This window comes from Larimichthys crocea, chromosome VI (genome assembly GCF_000972845.2).
Source record: "Larimichthys crocea isolate SSNF chromosome VI, L_crocea_2.0, whole genome shotgun sequence".
In the NCBI taxonomy this organism is placed as follows: domain Eukaryota; kingdom Metazoa; phylum Chordata; class Actinopteri; family Sciaenidae; genus Larimichthys; species Larimichthys crocea.
This window is the reverse complement of record NC_040016.1, coordinates 18,414,292-18,435,529: the sequence shown is the minus strand read 5'-3', so window position 1 is coordinate 18,435,529 and position 21,238 is coordinate 18,414,292. Positions and strand designations below refer to the sequence as shown.

Here is a 21,238-nt window from a genome sequence, read left to right as displayed (position 1 = left end):
TCAAATCAGAAAAAAACACATTTAATCTGACTTACAATACAATACTATTTTCCTGACTGGCCATGGAAAGTGTTCACAAACTAGCACACTTTAAAACAAATGATTTATTAATCGATAATAAATATGGTCGAGCTGTTTTTAATTCATGCTAAATTCAATTCCAAGTGCTCCTTTTCTGCTGTGAGTAAAAATATTTGAAATATTTGCAGCTTACAATGTCAACTTCTACTGTATGCTTTCAATTACACCTTGGCCCACTTCTTTTATAGATAAGTGCTTGCTTTTCTTTTGCAGGAGCAAAATTATATTAAAAAAAAAAGGTCCTTTGCACAAATATTTGGTTTTTATTTGGCATGACATCTTAGTTATATACGTTAAAACATTCATTTAAATCAAAGTTGGAATTTGTCACATGAGAAATTATTAAACCTATTTAATATTACACAATTGTATGTCCCACTGGATAAATTCATACACACTTCCTAAGAAAAAATTATGGCAAATGCAGAACAAAAAGGCTAAAGAAAATCCCTACAACGTATATTCTGACAATGATTCTACTCAACGTGCTACAGCTGTGTTGTTCCACCTACAGTGACGTGGGTTTCTTGTATTAGTGTGTAACTGTTTTTGACTGACTGAATAGTGAATAGGCACACTGGTGAACACAGGAGGCATTGTGGTCGTCTGCACACAAGTGCAGTTTTATTTTTTTTATTTTTGAGATAGAGAAAAGAAAAAAGGTTTGGTTTAGATATCAGCCCAAACCAACCGAGCACAATCATGAAGTCAATAGTGTTTTGTCTGGTCTCTAAGTATCAGCCTGTTACAATTAAAAGCTATTTGTCATATTAGCACCTATTCATGTTTCAGACCATTTCATTACTTTTCATATTTACCATTCACTGTACCTCAACCTGTTTGCACCACAATGCCAACTGCTTAATTTCTTCCTCCATATTCATTTGAGAAATTAAATGTTTTGTTTTTCTGTAACAAGAGTGCACACGACAACTCGTGCACACATCTTGGTTCATCCAGAAACAAAAACAAAAAAAATCCCCAAAAGAAGATAAAGAAAATGAAGAAACTAAACGTCCACTAAAACTATACACAAGTTGAAGTAGCATTTTTAAAAACATACACATTAATAAACAGTTTTTGAAACATACTGGCCTAAGTTTAACGGAGAGAAAAGTTAAATAAAAATAACACAAGCTAACAAATTATTAAATTCTAATGATTGATGAGAAACGCTGAGCTGAGTACAGCATTCAACCAAAAAAAATAAAAAATCTAAATGAATTAAATGGGAATGTAAACACATGCAGAGAAAACATACACATGTATGTTCGTGTAGCTTAAAGTTTGCTGCCAGTGTCTTTTTTTTTTTTATGCCCACAAGGACCAGAGAAATGATTAATAATTAATAATTAACAATTAGCAGCCATTTTTATGACCAATCTTCATAAGGCTTGGTTTTATTTCCAAAAGAAGAAATGCCCAGAATTAAAAAAACAGACTGCATAACTGTATACACAATGACATAAAACTGTCATTCTCCTCTATGTGGTATAAAACACAAGAAAAAGTGTGACTAATCACACATAAATACCTTGTATATATTTAATATATTAACAAACAATTAAATAGTCCAATATTAACATCTAGATGAATGTTTCAACATTGACATTTAACATTTAAAGAACTGTTAACGTTGAGCTTTGGTGTTTTCACAGGGGTGACTAATGTCTACAGAGTCTTTAGTGTAGCCCTCAGTGTAGTCTCAACGATGCAGAATAGTGACTATTATTGTGCCATTTCTGGATTGAAAAACTTCATCACAGCAGCGTCGGTTCATTAACTATCACTGGACAGTTAGTTATGGTGTTATTGTAACGGTTCAGTCATTTAAAAAGGAGTGATTCACAGTCACGGGAACCTGAACCCACTCTGTGCTCTGTATGCATGTTTCTGCACTTTGTAACTTTGTGCTCACGTTAGTATGTAACACTTTACGGCACACACCACCAACTATTTCAACTGATTTTGGTGAAACTGGATCATATTTTAATGGTGAAAGTGTTTTTTTGTTCTTCCCTCTGGTGCCCTCTGGCTGCTGTGACTCAACTCTTGTACCACAGACGTTTTTGGACAACCGAGGAAGACGTTTTCAGGCCTGGGCGAATGCTCACTGGAGCATGTGTCATGCCAGAACCAGAGCTGGGTAAGCGGGTAATGTAACCAGGCACAGCAGCCTTTATGGACGAAATGGAGCGAGGCGAAAAGGCCGAAGGGGACATTGACATAAGATGCTGAGAAAAGAAAACGAGAAAGTGAACGAGCAAGAAGCTGCCAGATGAGTAAATCTGGGACTGACTTTTTAGTCATTGGCGAGAGCTTAGAGAAATAAAAGACGGCAAGCTGGACTTCTTGGTGTTGGACTGGTAAGTAGTATTAGCTGGGTCTGATGTTTGGCTGTTGGCAAGCTTTCACCTTGTTAGTTTTTGATCCCAAGTAATGTAATCATGACAATGCACATGTTTATGACACTACAATATTGCTTTAACCATTATTTGCATAAACATTATTCATGAGAGACGTTTGTGATGGGAAGCGTCCCTCATTGTTTGAACTATAAGGCACTTAAAGAAATGTGTTAGGCACAGAAAGGTGAGGACGAACAGAATATACTGGCCCGGGCTTCAGTCAGGTCATCCTCACTACAGTGTTCACAACATGTGTCCTCCTATCTGTCAACCAGGGAATCAGCGTCCATGTCGTTCAGTAAGTAAATGTCTGTGTGCCGTGAGAGTCCCATGTGAGTCTGAAAGAGAGAGGAGAGACGGATCAGCGAGGGTGTCGTATGCAGACATGGTGAAATAAATCAGCTCTGCATTGTTTCATCATTCATGAAGACAAACTGAGATATGAAAATAAAGGTATTTTAATGATGTATCAGTTATATAATGAAGAAAAAACTCTGACCTTACTCATAAACCTAAAGACTGCACACACATACAGTGTTTTTGGCATGCTGTAATGTAACTTATAATAAATGAAACATCACGATCAATGCTGTGTTTTGATCAGTGGTAGATTTGGTCCAATTTGAATGTGATTACAGATTAATTAAGGGTGCTCACCTTGGGTCAAAGTGATACTTTCCAAACTCATTAAATCCTGGAAAGTCCTGCAAAAGAGCATTTCTATCGCCTATTATGACGTTCTACCAACCCTGCTTATATGAGAGGTAAACAAATTAAATTTGGCTCTTTGACCCTCTTAATCTGGGAAAAGGAATAAACCACTTAAAGTTCAGCACATCTTATATTTTCTTTTTTACAGGCCAGTTTAACAGGTTATATTAATGGTGCCACATAGTAAATGAAAATAGCAGGTTGTACAGTAAGAAAAAATATCAGATTTAGGACTTTAACTGCCACAAAGCCAGAATCATTAGTGTATTTTAGCAGTTCTTATGAGAAAACCTCAAACTTAAGATAATTCTCTAGTAGACTTTCAGTTAAAAAACACATAATTCATGACTCCTCCTTCAGACATTCAGACAGAAGACGCCAACAAATGTCCGTATAGTCATTATTTCCCATTTATTTTGAACACATGGTGTGCTTTATCCAGTAGCAAAGGACAGACTCTTAATCCATTCAGTCCCAAAGAGCAGAAATGAGTGTCAGCTTCGGTGTTACACATAACTACATTAAAGTTTTATCTGTAACAGTTTAAATGTGCATTTGCCATATATATATATTTTTTTTTGCCAGAGAGGTATTCATCATGACATTGTATGAACTGAACCACACTTCTATTACCTCCACTAAAAAACCTTGAGAACCTTTATGTAAGCTTTTGGTAACTGCAACTGTGCGTGATTCACAATTTAATGCAACAAAAATCTCTGAAAGAACCTGAGATCTTCACTGTGTGAACCGTCTGCTCTTATTGGTTAATACATACATCTTTAACTTTATTCAAGATATGGACATGTTAGATTTAAAACAGCCTTTTATGGGACAAACAGAAAAAGCCGCTGAGCTGTTGTCTACTTTATAATTTGAGAGGAAATGACAGCACTTGGTAAATATTAGAAATGAATCATTCATTTTTTTTAAGCTTTAATTCTCTTGGTTATTTTATCAAATACACATGTCTGGTTGTTTTAGTAAAACAAGGCTGGTGGACTTCTGTTACAAATCTACAGTAAGAATTAAAAGTATTCTTAGTTTTTTGTGGGAAGAAAAAGACATACATGTAAAAATAAACTAACACTGTTGGGAGGTTTTAAATGAGTCAGTGCAGAGTGCTTGACACACTGTAGCTTCATTAAACACATGCAGTGTGTTAAACATTTGAATGAATCTGACCCAGACTGGATTTTTTAGCTGAGTTGTGGCAGTCTGGGATTTACAAAATGACTGCTTTCGAGGGCCTAAAGATAGATTACAGACTGTAAAGCCCTCTGAGACAAACTTGTGATTTGTCCTATATATAAATAAACTTCACTTCCTCTGGACTTGTTTTGACCATTTCCAGTTCTCTTTTAAACAAATCGTTGTCGTGACAATTACGACAATTTAACTGTATTTTAAATCTACCACATAAGTAGTTCCTTCGCATCTCTGCACAGCGGTATAAATAAGTCACAAAGTTTGTGCCTGTAATATTAATATTACCCTACTTGCTTCGTCTCCTGAAGCTTTTTCCCCACAAATAATACAGAACAAAAAAGTGGGATAGAGGTTTATCCTGGTCTCACTAAAGCAAAGACAAAAACACATAAACTCTCAGGAAATTAAACAACTCCTGCACAGTGCAACACGCTTATTTTCCTGTCATTGATTAAGTTGCGTCACTGGCATGCTTATTATTGAGGCACTAGAAGAGGCTCTGAGGACGAAGCGGTCATATTAAGCTTCCCTTTTTTTGAATGGAGCAGTTTAGATCAGGCAGCACACACATTACAATGCATAAATCATGAGTACAACAATAAAACTGTTAATTATTTTGATGTGAAAGCAAACTCAAGAACCGGGATGGCTCTTGATCACATTAATACTGTAGTTCTCATCAGGCAGCACTACAGCAGCTTACAGGTTGTATTGACCAGATTTCCACTCTGGACTTCTTTGACATGTCAGACAGAAAATCTTGTACCCAAACTTTTTTCCCCTCCCACACACGATTAGGGCTGGATGTCATTTGGTGTTTTTTTTTTTTTTGGTACAGATGGTAGGATTAGGACAACTTCCTCATAAATATGTCACAATTATATTTTCTTAAAAATCCGAAGTGTTGAAATTGATCAAATCAAACTGCTGCAGAGACGAAATAAAAACAAAACAGGATTTGAGGTAGTCCGAGTGGAAAGCGTGACAGAACGAGCAGCATGACACTGGGAGGCTGACGTTACCATGGTGAGAGGGCTCACAGAGAGCAGGGTGATGAAGTGAAAAGTAGTACAGAACAAGGTGATAAATAAAAAAGAAAGGTAGATAGTTTATGTTTAATAAGAGCTGCTGACCTAACTAAGTGAAAATATGGGAGGAAGAATTGTGGCATTGCTGTAATTCTGAGCTTCTTTAATCCTAAATAAAATAAAACGTCAAGCTCGTTAAGGAATTTGTAGCAGAGTGACCTCAAACGTTGTGGCTACTACGACAGTAAACGTAAAGAGTTGTTACCTTTAAAACCTAGACAACATTTTATAAAAAAAAGGACGGAAAATCTTGTTTTCACACAGATACTTGGATTAATCATCAGTAGAGTTACATGTCGTACAAACCAGTTATTTCACAGTATGTCACTTTGAGTACAGCTGTTGCCTTCGAGGACTGATTTGTTAACCCATGTATGTACATTTCCTCAGAAGTCTTAGAATTTTTCTGTGCTGGTGTAGTTTTTAAATTACGTACCTAAAAAAGCACCAAATTCCGAGACCCAGCCCAACACACAATAAAACACGTGACATTAATGGAAAAGGTGCTCTCAAGATCCTACGTGATCTGGGCAAAGTCCTGGTTGTGTACAGGGCTCAGTTTTCTTCAAGAAGAAAAGAGGAATGCTGGTGGTTAATGTCCTGTTCGGCTCTTAGGAGTCGTACTCAGACGGCTCCTCTATGAACACAGCGGGTGGATTGCTTACCCTGCTGCCAAAGTCCAGGCAGGAAACCCCCAAAGCAACCAAACAGTGCCATGCCTGCAGATAACGACAGGGGAGATAGAGAGGTCAGGACACAACCAGGCATGAAATATGTATTTTACACTAAAAATAGACAGACTGAGACAGAAAACCCCACAATGTACGTCTCTGTTCATTTTAAAAAACATATTTTACACATCCTTTTATTATTAAAGTGATTCCTGCATGTGTTCTCACAATCAGGTGTAAAGAACAGTCTGATATTTAAGTATATTTAAGTTGTGATGCATCAGCAAACTGAGACAGTAAGTTATTAATTCAAACTTAGTTACGAGTTAGTCGCATAATCATCGTCTGCGTTAACACACGCCACTTCACTCGAGCCAAAACTCACCAGGTAGCCTACAAAGCACAAATAGGCTATGGAGAGCAGAGCAGCGAGAACGTAGAGCAGCACGCTGTTCAGCGCCGTGACGTAAACCACCACAAAGTACATGTTGATTGCACAAACCACCAGGATGACGACGCCTCCAGAAATCTTCCACACCCTGTGGAAACAGGAACTTTATTAGACCATTGAGAAATAATGCGGTCAGTCAGAGTGAAGTCCTCTTTTGCGTAACCCAATCTCAGCCTTTTTCTAATAAACAATATCAGGCTAAATGACCTGTCCACATGTCGGGAAACAGAGGAACATTCAGTAAGTTTTAAAATAAACTCATCCGGAAAAGAGTGGCCTTGATGTGTTAATAAATAACTAAACACAGACCTCTATCTATCCCCAACTGGGTGTCAGAGAGGTCGTGCTTTTCACTTCCTCAGTTTGAAGTTGGCTGATTAATTTTGATCCTAAAACACATCCTGATGGATGAGTCAGAGTTGCAGAAGATGATGAAGATGATAGTAGACATGGATCTCCAAAATGTTCAATTAATTTTAAGATATATTGCAGTGGAAGCAACTGACTGGGATGAATGCACTCACAACATAATACTTACAGTTCAAGAAATCAAACTGACAAATACAACATGTATCCGAGAGACGCAGATAAAGTCACTTTAAAAAGAAATGTAGAAATTTCACTCACAGTCCGTTTGCAAAGTCGTTCATTATGGACGTCAGACTGGTGAAGGTCAGAATTGGGATCAGAGCGAATGGAAGCTGTTGAACAGAAAGAGAAATGACACTGAATATTATAGGAAGAGTAATAAAGTAAATAAATAAGGACATAAAAAAATGGATTTAAGATTGTGTAATAGAGGGGATGTTAAAGGTCCAATATGAATACAAATGTTATTTAATATGCATAACAATGTTCTCATTTTCTCCTGAAAACGGATAAAAGCAGACAATCGTTTAAAAAAAACAAACTAAACACTGGCTCAAGATGGGAGTGGAAAGCTTCACAGTGCTTTCTCCTTCACACTATAGGAAGGAGATGTTGAAGCGAGGGGGTTTCTATTTAGCAAAATCCTACACGACAGAATTAATTGTGAAGCCTGGATTGTTTTGTTCTGACCTGCATGCTTTGGAGCACGTTGAGGAAGTCGTTCATCCCCGTCAAATGATGAACATCCTGAAAAATGGCCACCAGCAGAGTGGGCGTGATGGCGATGGAGCGGGTCAGCAGCACTCGGGCAAACCGGGACCACCGCAGGTTCAGGAAGCCCTAAGCAAACATGAAAGTGATAAAACATAAGCATGCACGCTTCTCTTTACTGATTTTCAAAATACTAAAACATTCTTACCTCCATAACAAACTGCCCAGAGTAAGTACCCGTCATGGTGGAACTCTGCCCAGCTGCAAGGATCCCTATTGCCCAGATGTAGAGGGCTGCAGGGCCGAAGAAACAGCCCAGGACGACTCCCTGAACAAACAGACATGCCAACAGAGAAATAAAAGATCGTCCGTCCACCTATCTTAACCCTTAAAACACACAAGAGAGCTGGAGAAGTTAAAAAAGCCGAATGGAAGTTTTGTTTCGTTCCAATCAGTTCTCGAGAGCTCCTGATCCACCCACGAGGTGTCGGATTAAACCTTTTCTCACCTCTTCATCATCACTGTAAACTTTCTCTGAAACACACAGGTAATAATATCAATGCTTTCCATTTAGGTGTCACGATCATGACGTGCATGGCTTCATTAGATATAATTATTAATGATATTAGATGCGTCTGTGCCTTTTTAAATGATATCTAAATATTTGATGTACATCTGCATGGTCCCAAATTTATACTATATATTAAATAGTATACCTTATGTGTACGATACCGATATCAAACATTTTGCGGACACTTTATTTAATTTTTAATTAATTTTTAATTGGCCGTGGTGTTCTATAGTCACTGTATGATTAACGTGCAGTGACACATATAATTACATCCTGTTTTCTGTCCAGTATAAAATGGTTAAAAATACTTTATACTGGAATAAAACTAAACAAAACAGTACTACACAGATCAGTATATAACACAATAACCTACAGAATAGGACAGAATTGGAATAAGGACTAAAGGTGTGCTTGGTCCCACAGTTTGCACCACATATTATACACGGATACTGGCAGGATACCATTTTTGCAGTTAGTATGCAAATAACGATGCAATGTAATATGTCCTCTAACTGCAATTTAAGAATGCCTCTGCCAATATGATGCCAAAGATTTAATACTCCTCTTTCGTCAGGTGTCATATCACCATCTACAATGTCTCTTTTATGCGCTGCTTCCATTTGTACATCAACAATACACTCAAAACTAACGTTTGCCCCCTTTTTTCCCCCATTGGAAATACACAACATACTCGAACCTGCTTAGAATTAGTGCATAGTGAAGAAATGGGGCAGAGCGATCAAGTGTGATGACCTGGTTTAACTCAACCTCAACGGAGGTTTAATCCGCCACAATAACTGAAAGCACTGTGTGGGTGTGCAGAGCCTTCGAGTGGAAACTTTGTGTTGGCACTCTCACCAATGTGTGAGAAGACGATGCTATGTCTTCTTCTTCTAATTCTCTCTCTGATTACATTTTTGTAATTATTACTATTATAAAATGTGATTAAAACTCATCAGACTGGTGCAGTTATCTCATAATAATTTGTCATTATAAAAGCATTTTTAACAACAGTAAGGATTTATTGTTGTTGTGATGATGACCAGACGTACCCCTTTGTAGATGTCCACCTCCAGTGTGCCGTTGTTAAGAGGGAAGAGATTTGTGTGAGGGCTGCCGGTCGCGTTGCATAAAGCATTCTGCAACCGGGGACACAAAAAGCATGACAACTTGAGGCTCTGGGAACTGTGTGTTATTATAATTATGATATACAACACGAGCTTTAGCAGTACTTCTTACTACAATACTGTGTACCCACCACTTCTATATTGGTTTTATTGTAGAAGGCCTGAGCAAAGACGGCTACGACAAAGACGTTGATGAGGAACGAGATGAAGAGAGCGATAGTGGACTCGATGAAGAAGTACTTATTGGCTTCCTTCACGTCCTTCTTATTTTTGCGATCGATATCCCGAGACTGGTACATAAGGAAATAAACAGAATGACACTCAACTTTCAGATCTTTGTAAAATGTCACTTTTGCTGTTCGTAATATAACAAAAGACAACTGTCATAAAAATCTGGAAACTCATGCAACATCTCCATTCTTTTAGCCTTTACACTACTGCATGCAACAACAAAATATGTTTCTAACCTTGACCAGCGCTGAGTGCAGGTAGATGTTGTGCGGCATGATGACAGCGCCTACGATTCCCACTGCCTGCTCAAGCTGCACAGGCCCACACCCGGCACAGTAAGGTAAGAACATCCCCTTCAGCAGCTCCCCTTGGTCTGGTTTTACCAGCACATACTACAGACAGGAAACACACAGTCAGAACATGTCATGGTGCTGCGATACGTCCTGTTAGAAACTCAACCTGGACACACTTGAATGACGTTGGGAAGTGTAACAGACTTTTACCTCATAACCGAAGCTAAGAGCCATTATGGTGATGAGAAAGCCAAAGAAAGCTTCAAGTTTCCTCAGCCCTACGAGGAGATAGAAACTGTATCAACACCGGGACACATAGCTCCTTAGACGTAGATTGATAAGTAAGTGACGGTAAATGCGTACCGTATTTGTCTAGAAAAAGGAACACAAATGTGTCTGTGATTGTGATGAGGACTCCTGCCCACAGGGGAATCCTGGAAACAGAAGAAAACATATATTTTTGTCAATAATTTCTATCACTGTAGAAATATATTCTGTATAAAATGTTCGCATAGGCAAGCCGTAAAGTAGGTACCTGCCCACAGAGAGGAGGTTGAGAGCTATAGCACAGCCAATGACCTCCTGCATGTCTGAGCCAATAATTGCCAGTTCCACCATCAGCCACAGGATGACCCGAGGAACCTGAAAAATCAGAATCAAAGACATAATCAGGGAGTTTAATCATCTACTTTACTTTATCTCATCTTGGCTTCTCATCTTTAACCACATGGTACGTGAAACTCAAGTTATTAACAATATTTAAGAAATCAAAAGTTAGAAGGAGAAATACATGACAGGACTATGCTCACTGTGGGATATTGGCGGTTGCAGACTTCAGCCAGGTGCATCCCGGTGACGACCCCGAGGCGTGCAGCTAACCTCTGCAACAGCAGCCCAATGATGGTGGCTCCAAGGAGCACCCATAGGAGCTGCGAAAGAAAGAAAGTCAAATTCAGCAGAGTTTTTACATCGTCATCGTTGAGACAACAGGTCCTATATCACGCTCCTATTATCAGGTGTTGTGCTGGATTGTGATCATTCCAGCCTGAGCACTGAGAGAGACACACACCTAAGACAAGAGTTGTTTCTAGACATCCTGAATCTGGAAACATCTAAGTTTGAAGGAACCTTCTCAACCTTGAAATATTAAACTGTGAACCGTGTGGCCCAGCTGCCAGACATCAGGTAGGAGGACTTATCACCCAAAACTGAACATGGTGCTGAATCTATCTGCTTTGAAAACACTACGGACACAAATTTGCTCCTAACCAACAAGCCTAAAGCTGCTCCTTGAATATAATACATGTCTCCTGTGACAGAGAGCCATCAGACTGGTCTTCTGATGGAAATGCAGCAGTTGCTGGTTCATCTTATGAAGGACATCCTCTCTCCAATGATGAAGACCATAGTCTCTGGTCTTTTGATGGAGTTCTGCCTTCATGCTCAAACGATGAAGGAGCTACAGCAGACGTCACAGCCAAACTTGCTGGAGAGTATTCGCAAGTTCTTTGGCCGAGTCGCAGCAACCTTGACTTGCTGCTGCCGCCCCACTGTGGAGGAATTTTTTCTCCTCGGATCTACATTGAGCTCATAAATGGCCTCTGTGAACTCTAAATGACAGAATTCAGTGGTAGCACCGGAGAACTTTAATCCATGCAATAATCACCTTAAAGCCAGCTTTAGCTCCAGACTGGAGGTCAGACTCGATGTTCCCTGGATCCAAGTAAGCGATGCTCATCAAAAAACCCGGTCCAGTGAAGGCCCAGAGTTTACGGAAACTGAATACCTGAACACAAGAAGGACATGTTTGGTTTTACAGAGAGACTGTCCCACAGTAACAGCCCAAAAGCATATTTGTGAGTTAGTCAACCTTTCAAACTAATAATGACAGCTTCTACATTCAATACATGTTTACAGACAGACAGCGAGACCTGGTGACCAACCTGGCTGACATCGCTGGGAATGGCCACCTTTTCTTCAAAGTATGTGGAGAAGGGTTCATCCTGGGTGTCGGGTGAGGCAGGAGGAGAGATGGCGCTGTACTGGTTTGTCTGGACGCCATTATCCTGAGGAGAGTCCTCTAACAAGAGCCCAGAGAACAAAAACAGAGAGAATTGGTGATGAGGGGAGGGTGAGACTAAAAGGAACACACATCTTGCTCACAGTTTTTAACTTACATGATTTCTGCCAACAACAACAAAAAAAACAAACAGCAGCTGACTAGCTCAGATGCCATGCCAGAAATATGTATGTCTAACCTAACCTCATTTTTGTGGTTGGTTATGACAACCTTTCATTCACGAGTTAAACTGCGGAAATTTGAGAATGTTGTGCAATCACTACCACAATATACAGATTACAGTTCCTGCAAAGTACTGACAGTATCATAAGAAAAAAAAACCTTATAAAACTCCCTGATCTCATGCGAATGAAGAATAATTCCTAGAGAGCAAATCCATAAACAACTCCCTGACTAAAAAAGTCAGAAAGAAAGAAAAACCAATGAGTGAGAAACGGATCGGGGCCATGTTCAAACCATGGCCATGTTTTACTAGTTTGGGCTTTTTAAAATTATTTTACAGCAACTTTACTTCAGAAACAAGGAGCATGTAGGCTCAAACTGGAGTTTGTTTTATGAATTATCTTCTAAAGAGAAACCGGTAAGGTTTTATGTTTGAGCAGAGGTAAATACAGTCTGCAATACACCAAAGCAGACATTTCCAGTTTCCTGAAATAACTTCACAGACCACAAACCACGGCGTATCCATGCTTTACTCTCATTCTGTGAGAAAATGTTCAAGACTTGTCTGAGGTACAGGAGCTTAATAAAAGAAACTGCATACACTTACAGATTTGTAGCAGTTCAAAGACCAGAGGCAAGCATTGTTTAAAAAAAAATGCTGATACGTGAAGAGCAAGCTCATTTTCAAACCTGCTACATGAAGTGATTTAAGTTTAAGACTTTAAATGACATGAGCAGCCAGTAATAACCAATGACAGCATGAAGGTAATAACCTGTAATTATTATTTCAAAAGCTTAAAAGTCGATGACTCCATCGACATGTTTTATGAAAACAAAGGATTACATACAAAAGCCCAGTCAACATAAACAACAATAAAAATCTCACGCTAAAACTACTGTCTGCCAGTAAACGATGAGTACTACTCACTGAGTTTGGACTTTTCAGTCTTTTCTCGCTTCATCTCCAACTCACTGCCGGTCCTAAAGTCCACTGTTCCTCAACCGGGACTCTGCTTTTATATGACTCAGCCTTTATCTTTATTTTTTTTTATTTTTTTTTGTGCGTCACTAGATGTCACAACGACATTCATGCTTCTAAAAATGACCCGTGAAGAGAGAGAAGTGAGTACAGAACACACACCCACCGCAGCAGGACTGATTAGAGTTGTCAATAAAATGCCACCAACAGGACAAATAAGTGTCCTGACCTTTGCCCTTCAACGAATCACACGGGCAGTGATAACAACCAAACTTATGCAAAGATCAAGAAGTATTATTTTAAGCAGCTCTGTCGGCGTGCATACGGACACAGGATGTGTAATGTAGCTTTAACTAAATGAGTGTTTAACGTTGGAGAACATTGGCAGGGTTGTCTGTAACGTGGCGGTCATGTTTCTGTTATCTTAGGCAGTTACCTTCGAGGAGGTCTCCATCTTGCTCGGCTTTCATCAGGGCAAGCTGAGGGATCCCTGGGAACTTGAGGGATGAATATCAGCCTCCCTGGAATAAGACAACAACAGTTATATAACCTGAAGGAGCTTGAGACATTTTGACTGTTGGGGGGAGTATAAAAGAGGAATTATAACGCTCGGACTGCCAAAGAAACAGTTCAAGAGACCTCAACATGTGACATGACTGTGCAACTTTTTGTTCCCCCTGTAACAGACATCAGCATGAAAAGTCACAAGTCATTATAGTGACTAAGCAACATGAGCAGCATGTGAAAGGTCACTCTGTTAATGAGAACATTTTGCAGGAGCCTTGAACTGACCACTGGCGTCTGAGTTTCGCTTCCACCACATGCATCCTTCCTCTAAACACTCGGCTTCATACACGCTCTGCGAAAGATCAGTCCTGCCAAACAACTGTACATTATAACAACATGTTCTCTGACACAGTACAGCTCATGGTAAAGCACGTGACTAACAAGCTGAGGCAGCAGACAGAGCAAGAGTAGAGAGTAATCATCATCCAAGTGTCTAAAAGGTCCTTGATACTTTTCTCAGCAGCAACATTCATTCAAGAGGAACAAAACTGAAGTCATAATATTAGTTTCCAGCTAAATTGGAGGAGTTGTTTCTTGTATTACAACCACAAATAACCCAAAAACATTAGTAACTCTTTCCATATAACACAGGGCTTCCCGCTTTGGAAAATAATCAGCGCTTTGTTTTGAAAAATACATTTTTCACACGGCAGATGAGATAAGAATGAGCTGCTATCTCTTAAAACTGTCTGTGCTCTTTTTCTTTTAGATTCTTGAATGCAGCTTGCTAAATATTAAATCTGACACTTTTTGCTCCAATTTTTTTGGAAATGACAGAGAAATATCTAAATATGAGATAATAAAAAATAAAGCAAAGAAAGCACAGGCTTCAGATTCAACAGTACATTTTAAGCACGTGGTTGCTTCTGGAAGTGTCCTGGGGAACCAGATCCGGTCACTGGCCTGGTAGTCAGTTCTGTTATTTGGCCACGGGGCGCTTCGTTTTTTTTTTTTTCATGTGCTCTCACATGGCCACAGTCAGTTATTGAACAAAACAAGTACAAAATGAGGTTTCAAATTATTTCTGCCAACATTTATTGTGTGCACTTATCATGAAGATGCGATCAACAATAAACCAAAACTAAGCTGGTGCAAATGATCCAACAGTGACTCCACATGATGATGGATTTTTACCAAAAAACAAAATCTACCTGATGAAGCCCAACACAACAGAGCTGTTAATTAAACTCATAATGGAGAGTTTAGCTCACAGTTATTTACTCTCAAGTCATGAATATGCATACTTTCTCTTGTCAGACACACGACGACCCGCCAAGTTCTGTTTTCGATCAACCTATAGACACTGTACTTTGCACGTATAAAATCTAATTGCACTAACACACGCATAGCACTTTTTATGAACCATCATCATCTTTACATGTTCTCAGATTATCTTTGAAAGTACACTGTGTGACTATTAAACCACCTGACATTCACTAACCGCCACACCGGTATATACACATGTTTCAACAGAGGAGCATTTCTTTTGCTTTATTTATGTTTAGTCTACCATCATTCTCATGTTGGCTACAGCCGACATACTGGTACATTTTCTACCAGTCCTGGCGTGACCTGGATTCCAGTCTTCAGATTGTGTAACTGTCTTTTAATGTGCCAGCGCCAATCTTGTCAAATTCCATGGTCAACCAGGTGTAAGTGCAGATAAAAGAGATTTAGACTCTCACGGAGGTCCCCAACATTATTCAGTAACAGCATGGTGTTCATAAAAGGAAATTATGATATTCATTTTGATTTTACAAAATGTTGTAAAGCTGGTTTGGTCAAGCTTGCCTGGAAAGAAACCACAAATTCAGTCATCCATTAATCAAACTTCCTCCAAAACACTGGGTACAACGAACACCACGGGGGCCCTAATCTGCACAGAGCAGCTTTTACAATCACAAAATCTACGTCAACTCCCAAACTGACAAATGATCTTGAGTGTTACACCCCTCGAATGCAGACTGTTATACCCCATGCAACAAGAAAATCTCAACGCAAAGTAGACATAAAAGAAATTTCTTCCTGTATTATTAATGAAGCGGCAGCAACCTCTACCAACGTATCTGGAAAAAAGAAACAGCAGTAAACGTTCATTCGTATTTTCAAATTAGAACCAAGCAGCAGCACCTTACGTGTCCAATACCAACACAGCTCTGTTGAACATGAGGGACGTTCAGCCGCTGTGATGGTTAAAAGATCTTTGTCTCTGTCCAATCAGGAAGTCAAATACTCAAGAACTTAATTGTTGCATAAACCGGTCCATCAAGAACACAAGTCACAAACAGTTTTACCAACTGAAACCATTAATGCCTACCTGTGCTCACATACACCATGTGCTGGCCCTGAGGGAATAATACAAACCATAACAAGTACAGGTAAAATAAAACAGGTTGTTTCCTCTTTTTTTTTTTTTTAAATGCACAAGACAAGAGGAACTCATCAGTGGCATATTTATCATGGTAGTTTAACTGAGAGCTGTGACTAGAGATGTCCTTTAGAAAATGTTCACACTTAACAATAACTGTGTAATACACAATTAAACTCGTTAAGTTTTGTTCACGCCTGATTGGCTTAGATTTGGTGACATTGCCATAAAAAAAAAAGATAATTGTGACAATGAAAACAAAACTTGTTACACAACAGTGCTATTGTATGTAACTATTATTTTTAAATGTTAGTATCGGCCCCCGGGGATCTTCACATTGTCAAATCTGGCCCTCTTTAAAAGAAGTTTGGACACCCTGCCCTGGTTTAACAACACTTTAAGTATTAGTATTGAGAACAACACAGACACTGTTTGTTTTCCAAGGTACTTGCAGTTGTAGGTGATATTATGCTTCCCTCTACTTCCTCTTTGATTGTCAAACACACTCACCATGACGATCATTATCGCACCAACTAGTCTGACTATAATTCTGCATATTCTGAGGGTCTAAGTTAACCAACATAACTGCTTAAGGTCGAGTAAATTAAACAAAGACCTTTAATATTATATGCTGGATTTTCTCATTAAAAAGGCAACAAGCCTGTCTCAAAAGGCTGTTTAACAGCATTCAAACCTCACTACAAGTCACCTTACAAGTCACCTCACTACAAGTCACCTCACTACAAGTCACCTCACTACAAGTCACCTCACTACAAGTCATCTTACTACACTACAAGTCATCTTACTACAAGACACCTTACTACACTACAAGACACCTTACTACACTACAAGACACCTCACCTCACTACAAGTCACCTCACCTCACTACAAGTCACCTCACCTCACTACAAGTCAGCTCACCTTACTAAAAGTCACCTTACTACAAGTCATCTTACTACATTTCACCTTACCTTACTACAAGTCACCTCACCTCACTACAAGTCACCTCACCTCACTACAAGTCACCTTACCTCACTACAAGTCACCTTACCTTACTACAAGTCACCTTACCTTACTACAAGTCACCTCACTACAAGTCACCTCACCTCACTACAAGTCACCTCACTACAAGTCACCTCACCTCACTACAAGTCACCTTACCTTACTACAAGTCACCTTACTACAAGTCATCTTACTACAAGTCACCTCACTACAAGTCACCTTACCTTACTACAAGTCACCTCACCTCACTACAAGTCACCTCACCTCACTACAAGTCACCTCACTACAAGTCACCTCACCTCACTACAAGTCAGCTTACCTTACTACAAGTCACCTCACTACAAGTCACCTCACCTTACTACAAGTCACCTCACTACAAGTCATCTTACTACACTACAAGTCATCTTACTACACTACAAGTCACCTCACTACAAGTCACCTCACTACACTACAAGTCACCTCACTACACTACAAGTCTACAAGTCACCTCACTACACTACAAGTCACCTCACTACACTACAAGTCACCTCACTACAAGTCACCTCACTACAAGTCACCTCACTACACTACAAGTCACCTCACTACAAGTCACCTCACCTTACTACAAGTCACCTTACTACAAGTCACCTCATCTTACTACAAGTCACCTCACTACACTACAAGTCATCTCCTTACTACACTACAAGTCACCTCACTACACTACAAGTCACCTCACTACACTACAAGTCACCTTACTACACTACAAGTCACCTCACTACACGTCACCCTTGTGATGCTGGCAGTGTCTCCCACAGGAGTTAACGGGAAGGAGCCAACCACAACCTAAAACATTTGACCTCTCGTCCAGACATCTTAGCTACGTGCTGGTGTGTCGGCTGCAGTTGAAGCAACTCAAAAACCTTAAAAACCTTGTAAACCTTGTAAACATGTGGACAAAGACGCGCTGACTGTCATGTCTGTCCCTGTGGGTGTCAAGCTAACAAGTTTCCCTGTTAGCTGCCTGTCTCGGGTGAGCTAAAGTTTCCGTTATCAAAGTATTAAACCCGCCTCTTACCTGTTTAAACCTTAAAGGAGGGAACGGTGTCGATGAAAGCTGCTTTTCAAACTGACACCATCGGAGCCGGTTTGAAGCTAAACGCTAAAGTAGCACGTTAACGGCTAAAGTCGTATCTTTGCCATGTCGACCGTTTGAGCTCAAGGCGCATGCGCAATAGTGATGTGTAGTTAGTGAACGAGCCGGTTCAAAGAGCCGGCTCCTTTAAACGCCTCATGTTGTGTTCCGAAATTTGACCGATTTAAAAGTTTTATCTCAATATCCAAATCAGAGTGATGTATGTATGTATGTATGTATGTATGTGTCAAATCAAAATCAAATCAATTTTATTTGTATAGCCCAAAGTCAAAAAATACATTTGCCTCAGAGGGCTTTACAATCTGTACAGGGAATGACACCCTCTGTCCTTAGACCCTCGGTTCGAGTGAGGAAAAACTTGCCCACAAAAACCCTTTTAACAGGGAAAACATGTGGAAGAAACCTCAGGAAGAGCCACAAAATATATATGTTAAAGAAGTAGTTAAAGTTTCCCCATACCGAGATTCATCCTGTCGAACTTGTGCTTTTACTGACTATGCTGTCTGATTCAACCAGGTCTAAGGCGCGGTTCATATACCCAGAAACACGAGATGATTATACCGGATGTCAGCTTGTCCTTACGACCCCAAGACTCCATGACCTGGAGAGGAGAAGACCATAAATACTAACTAAAGGAATGTGTCAAATGTGTAAAACTGAAGACACCCCCAGCATCCTTTCTTGTCCTTACGACCCCCCATTGTGACCCCCCTTCATGTAACCCCTCCAGGCGTCAGATTGTGACAGATATAAATTGTAACCTGAAAAAATGTGACTCCCCTCCTTTTTTTCCTCTCTGTTAACACTCGTTACAAATAAGATGACACTTAAGTAGCAGAAGTCACAATATGCCAGCAGAGTGAAGATGGTTTGTGTTACTTATTGTACAGAAATACTTTAATAATCCCAGGGGGAAATGATTTTTGTTACAATACTCCAGGTATACAAACAAACAAAAACAACCATCTGTTAAGAATATATATATATATAAAAGTTCAATTTTGCAGTTAAATAATGTGCAACAACTGCAAAAAGTGATTAGTAAGACGTAACAGGAGATTTAAATTTCTTTTACTGAAACTCGCAAAAAACAAAACTAAGTGAAATGAAATCCATCATAAAACCATCGAAATGCCTGTAGCCTATTTGTTATAGTAATTTGTCTTGCAGTAAACAGAAAAGAATGCGTAGGATTGTTTCCAGTAATCATACTTAAACCAAAAAGACTAATGAAATGCTTGCAGTACATGTGCGTTCATCCGAAGGGGAGTCAGATTCTGAAGGGGGGAGTCGGAAAAATTCCACAACACCGACTCTTCTTGGTGAGCTGAGTCAAATGATCTGACTCCCTAAAAAGAGCCTCCTCCTTCCCATCACTAATACGTAATAACGGGGAACGGCTCTGATTGGTCAATGGGTGAGTTGTCATGGTGATGCCTGTGTGCCCTGGGTTTGTCCTGTCAGGCATAAAGTTAAAATATTCTTGTACCACTGTGTTGCTAAAAGCTTAATTTTGTAAGCGAGTAGTTACTAAAGCCGTCAAATAAAAAGTACAATGATTTTAAACGAGGCTTGTTGTCTGTAATAAATTTGCATTAACGGAAATTTACGGATTTTTTCAGGTTTATAATAAAATAAGTATTTTTGTTTAATAAATATATTATGTAAAAAAAAACAACATAAACTCATGACTCATGTAATATTAAAATATATATATATATATTACAAACGAGCAGATTTAAAAAACCTTTTTAAACAAACTGTATTACATGAACAATGACAAACTCAAACAAAAACATCATAATCATACATTTTAAAGTGAAGTCACACCTCCATGCGAAACCAAACAAAAAACATATCAAACATATAACAGATATAAAGAGGAAAGGGGAATGAGAGGAACATCAAATAAATAGTTAAAGTTAAAATCAAATAAATAGTTTATAATTAAATAAAAGAGGGTTTAGGATAGGTTAAGTTCTATTTGTTTCAGACATTTCTGTAACAAAACAAAGGGATTTCATTCTTAAGAGCAAGCCATGAGGAGGTGGGAGGGTTCGGCATATCGACACTGAGATTATTCACATTAAAAACTAATTTCTTTTGTCTTTGAGGATAGATAGATAGATAGATAGATAGATAGATAGATAGATAGATAGATAGATAGATAGATAGATAGATAGATAGATAGATAGATAGATAGACCTCCCTCGTTTTGCATATTATATTAACTCTAAAACTCTAGACAAAAAAAAGCTAATGCAATTTCTGGCTATTGTGTGTAACTTTGTATTTTGTATAGTGTCATGTGTGTTTTTTTGCTTTGTACTGTTTGTTATTGTGCTGTAATATGTTTTTATTGTGTTGCCGAAGGGACTGGCGAAAAGTAGCTGAAGATAATCTGGGGCGTACATCAAATGAAATCGTTATGTTTATGTTAATACTGTACATGGTCCCATTAAATGAATTAAATAAATGAACAAACTATATATATAATACAAAAATTAAAGAAAAACTAACAATAATAAAATAGCAAAATAGCAATAGTAAATAAAATATATTGTACAAAAGTAATTATATTATATTATAAATTTAATTTATGATTTATATTATATTAATATATAATTTATTTATTTTTATATTATATTATATTAGTATTATATTATATTATATTATTTTAATATATTTATTATATTATATTATATTAATTATATTATATTATATTATATATTTTATTTATTCTTAATTTTATTATAATTAATATTATATTATATTAATTCTATATATATTTTATTTTATATTTATATTATAATTATATTATTGTGATATGTTTATTTTATATTATATTCTATATAATTAAAAATATTTATTCTATTTCTTATCTGATATTATGTTCTATTTCTATATTATCTTATATTCATATATTCCGATCCACGTCTCTTGACTGGACGGGTTCGGGTCGTGGAGAAACAGACGGTCTGGAGTTTATATAGGCGCCTCCAAATCTCGTTCCAGTCACTTCTCTCG

General features: G+C 38.4%; 1 protein-coding gene across 3 annotated transcripts; it reads right to left on the bottom strand.

The window, feature by feature from the left end:
- Positions 1-324: 324 nt before the first annotated feature.
- LOC104937242 (natural resistance-associated macrophage protein 2) lies at positions 325-18,288 on the bottom strand. 3 transcript variants are annotated; one of them, XM_019256877.2, is made up of 17 exons: positions 18,134-18,288; positions 13,579-13,663; positions 11,865-12,001; positions 11,588-11,707; positions 10,731-10,850; positions 10,457-10,563; positions 10,285-10,355; positions 10,132-10,199; positions 9,865-10,020; positions 9,529-9,687; positions 9,323-9,409; positions 7,908-8,027; positions 7,679-7,828; positions 7,247-7,320; positions 6,554-6,707; positions 6,163-6,216; positions 325-2,827 (listed from the first exon to the last, which is right to left on the bottom strand). In XM_019256877.2, the coding sequence occupies exons 2-17, from the start codon at positions 13,610-13,612 to the stop codon at positions 2,750-2,752; spliced, it is 1,689 nt and encodes a 562-aa protein (XP_019112422.1). In that variant the 5' UTR covers positions 13,613-13,663; positions 18,134-18,288; the 3' UTR covers positions 325-2,749. The 3 variants fall into 3 exon arrangements, with proteins under 3 accessions (XP_019112422.1, XP_019112424.1, XP_019112427.1); XM_019256879.2 differs by lacking the exons at positions 13,579-13,663; positions 18,134-18,288 and adding an exon at positions 13,092-13,254; XM_019256882.2 differs by lacking the exons at positions 325-2,827; positions 13,579-13,663; positions 18,134-18,288 and adding an exon at positions 13,092-13,252 and having other exon boundaries at positions 3,593-6,216.
- Between the last annotated feature and the right edge of the window lie 2,950 nt (positions 18,289-21,238).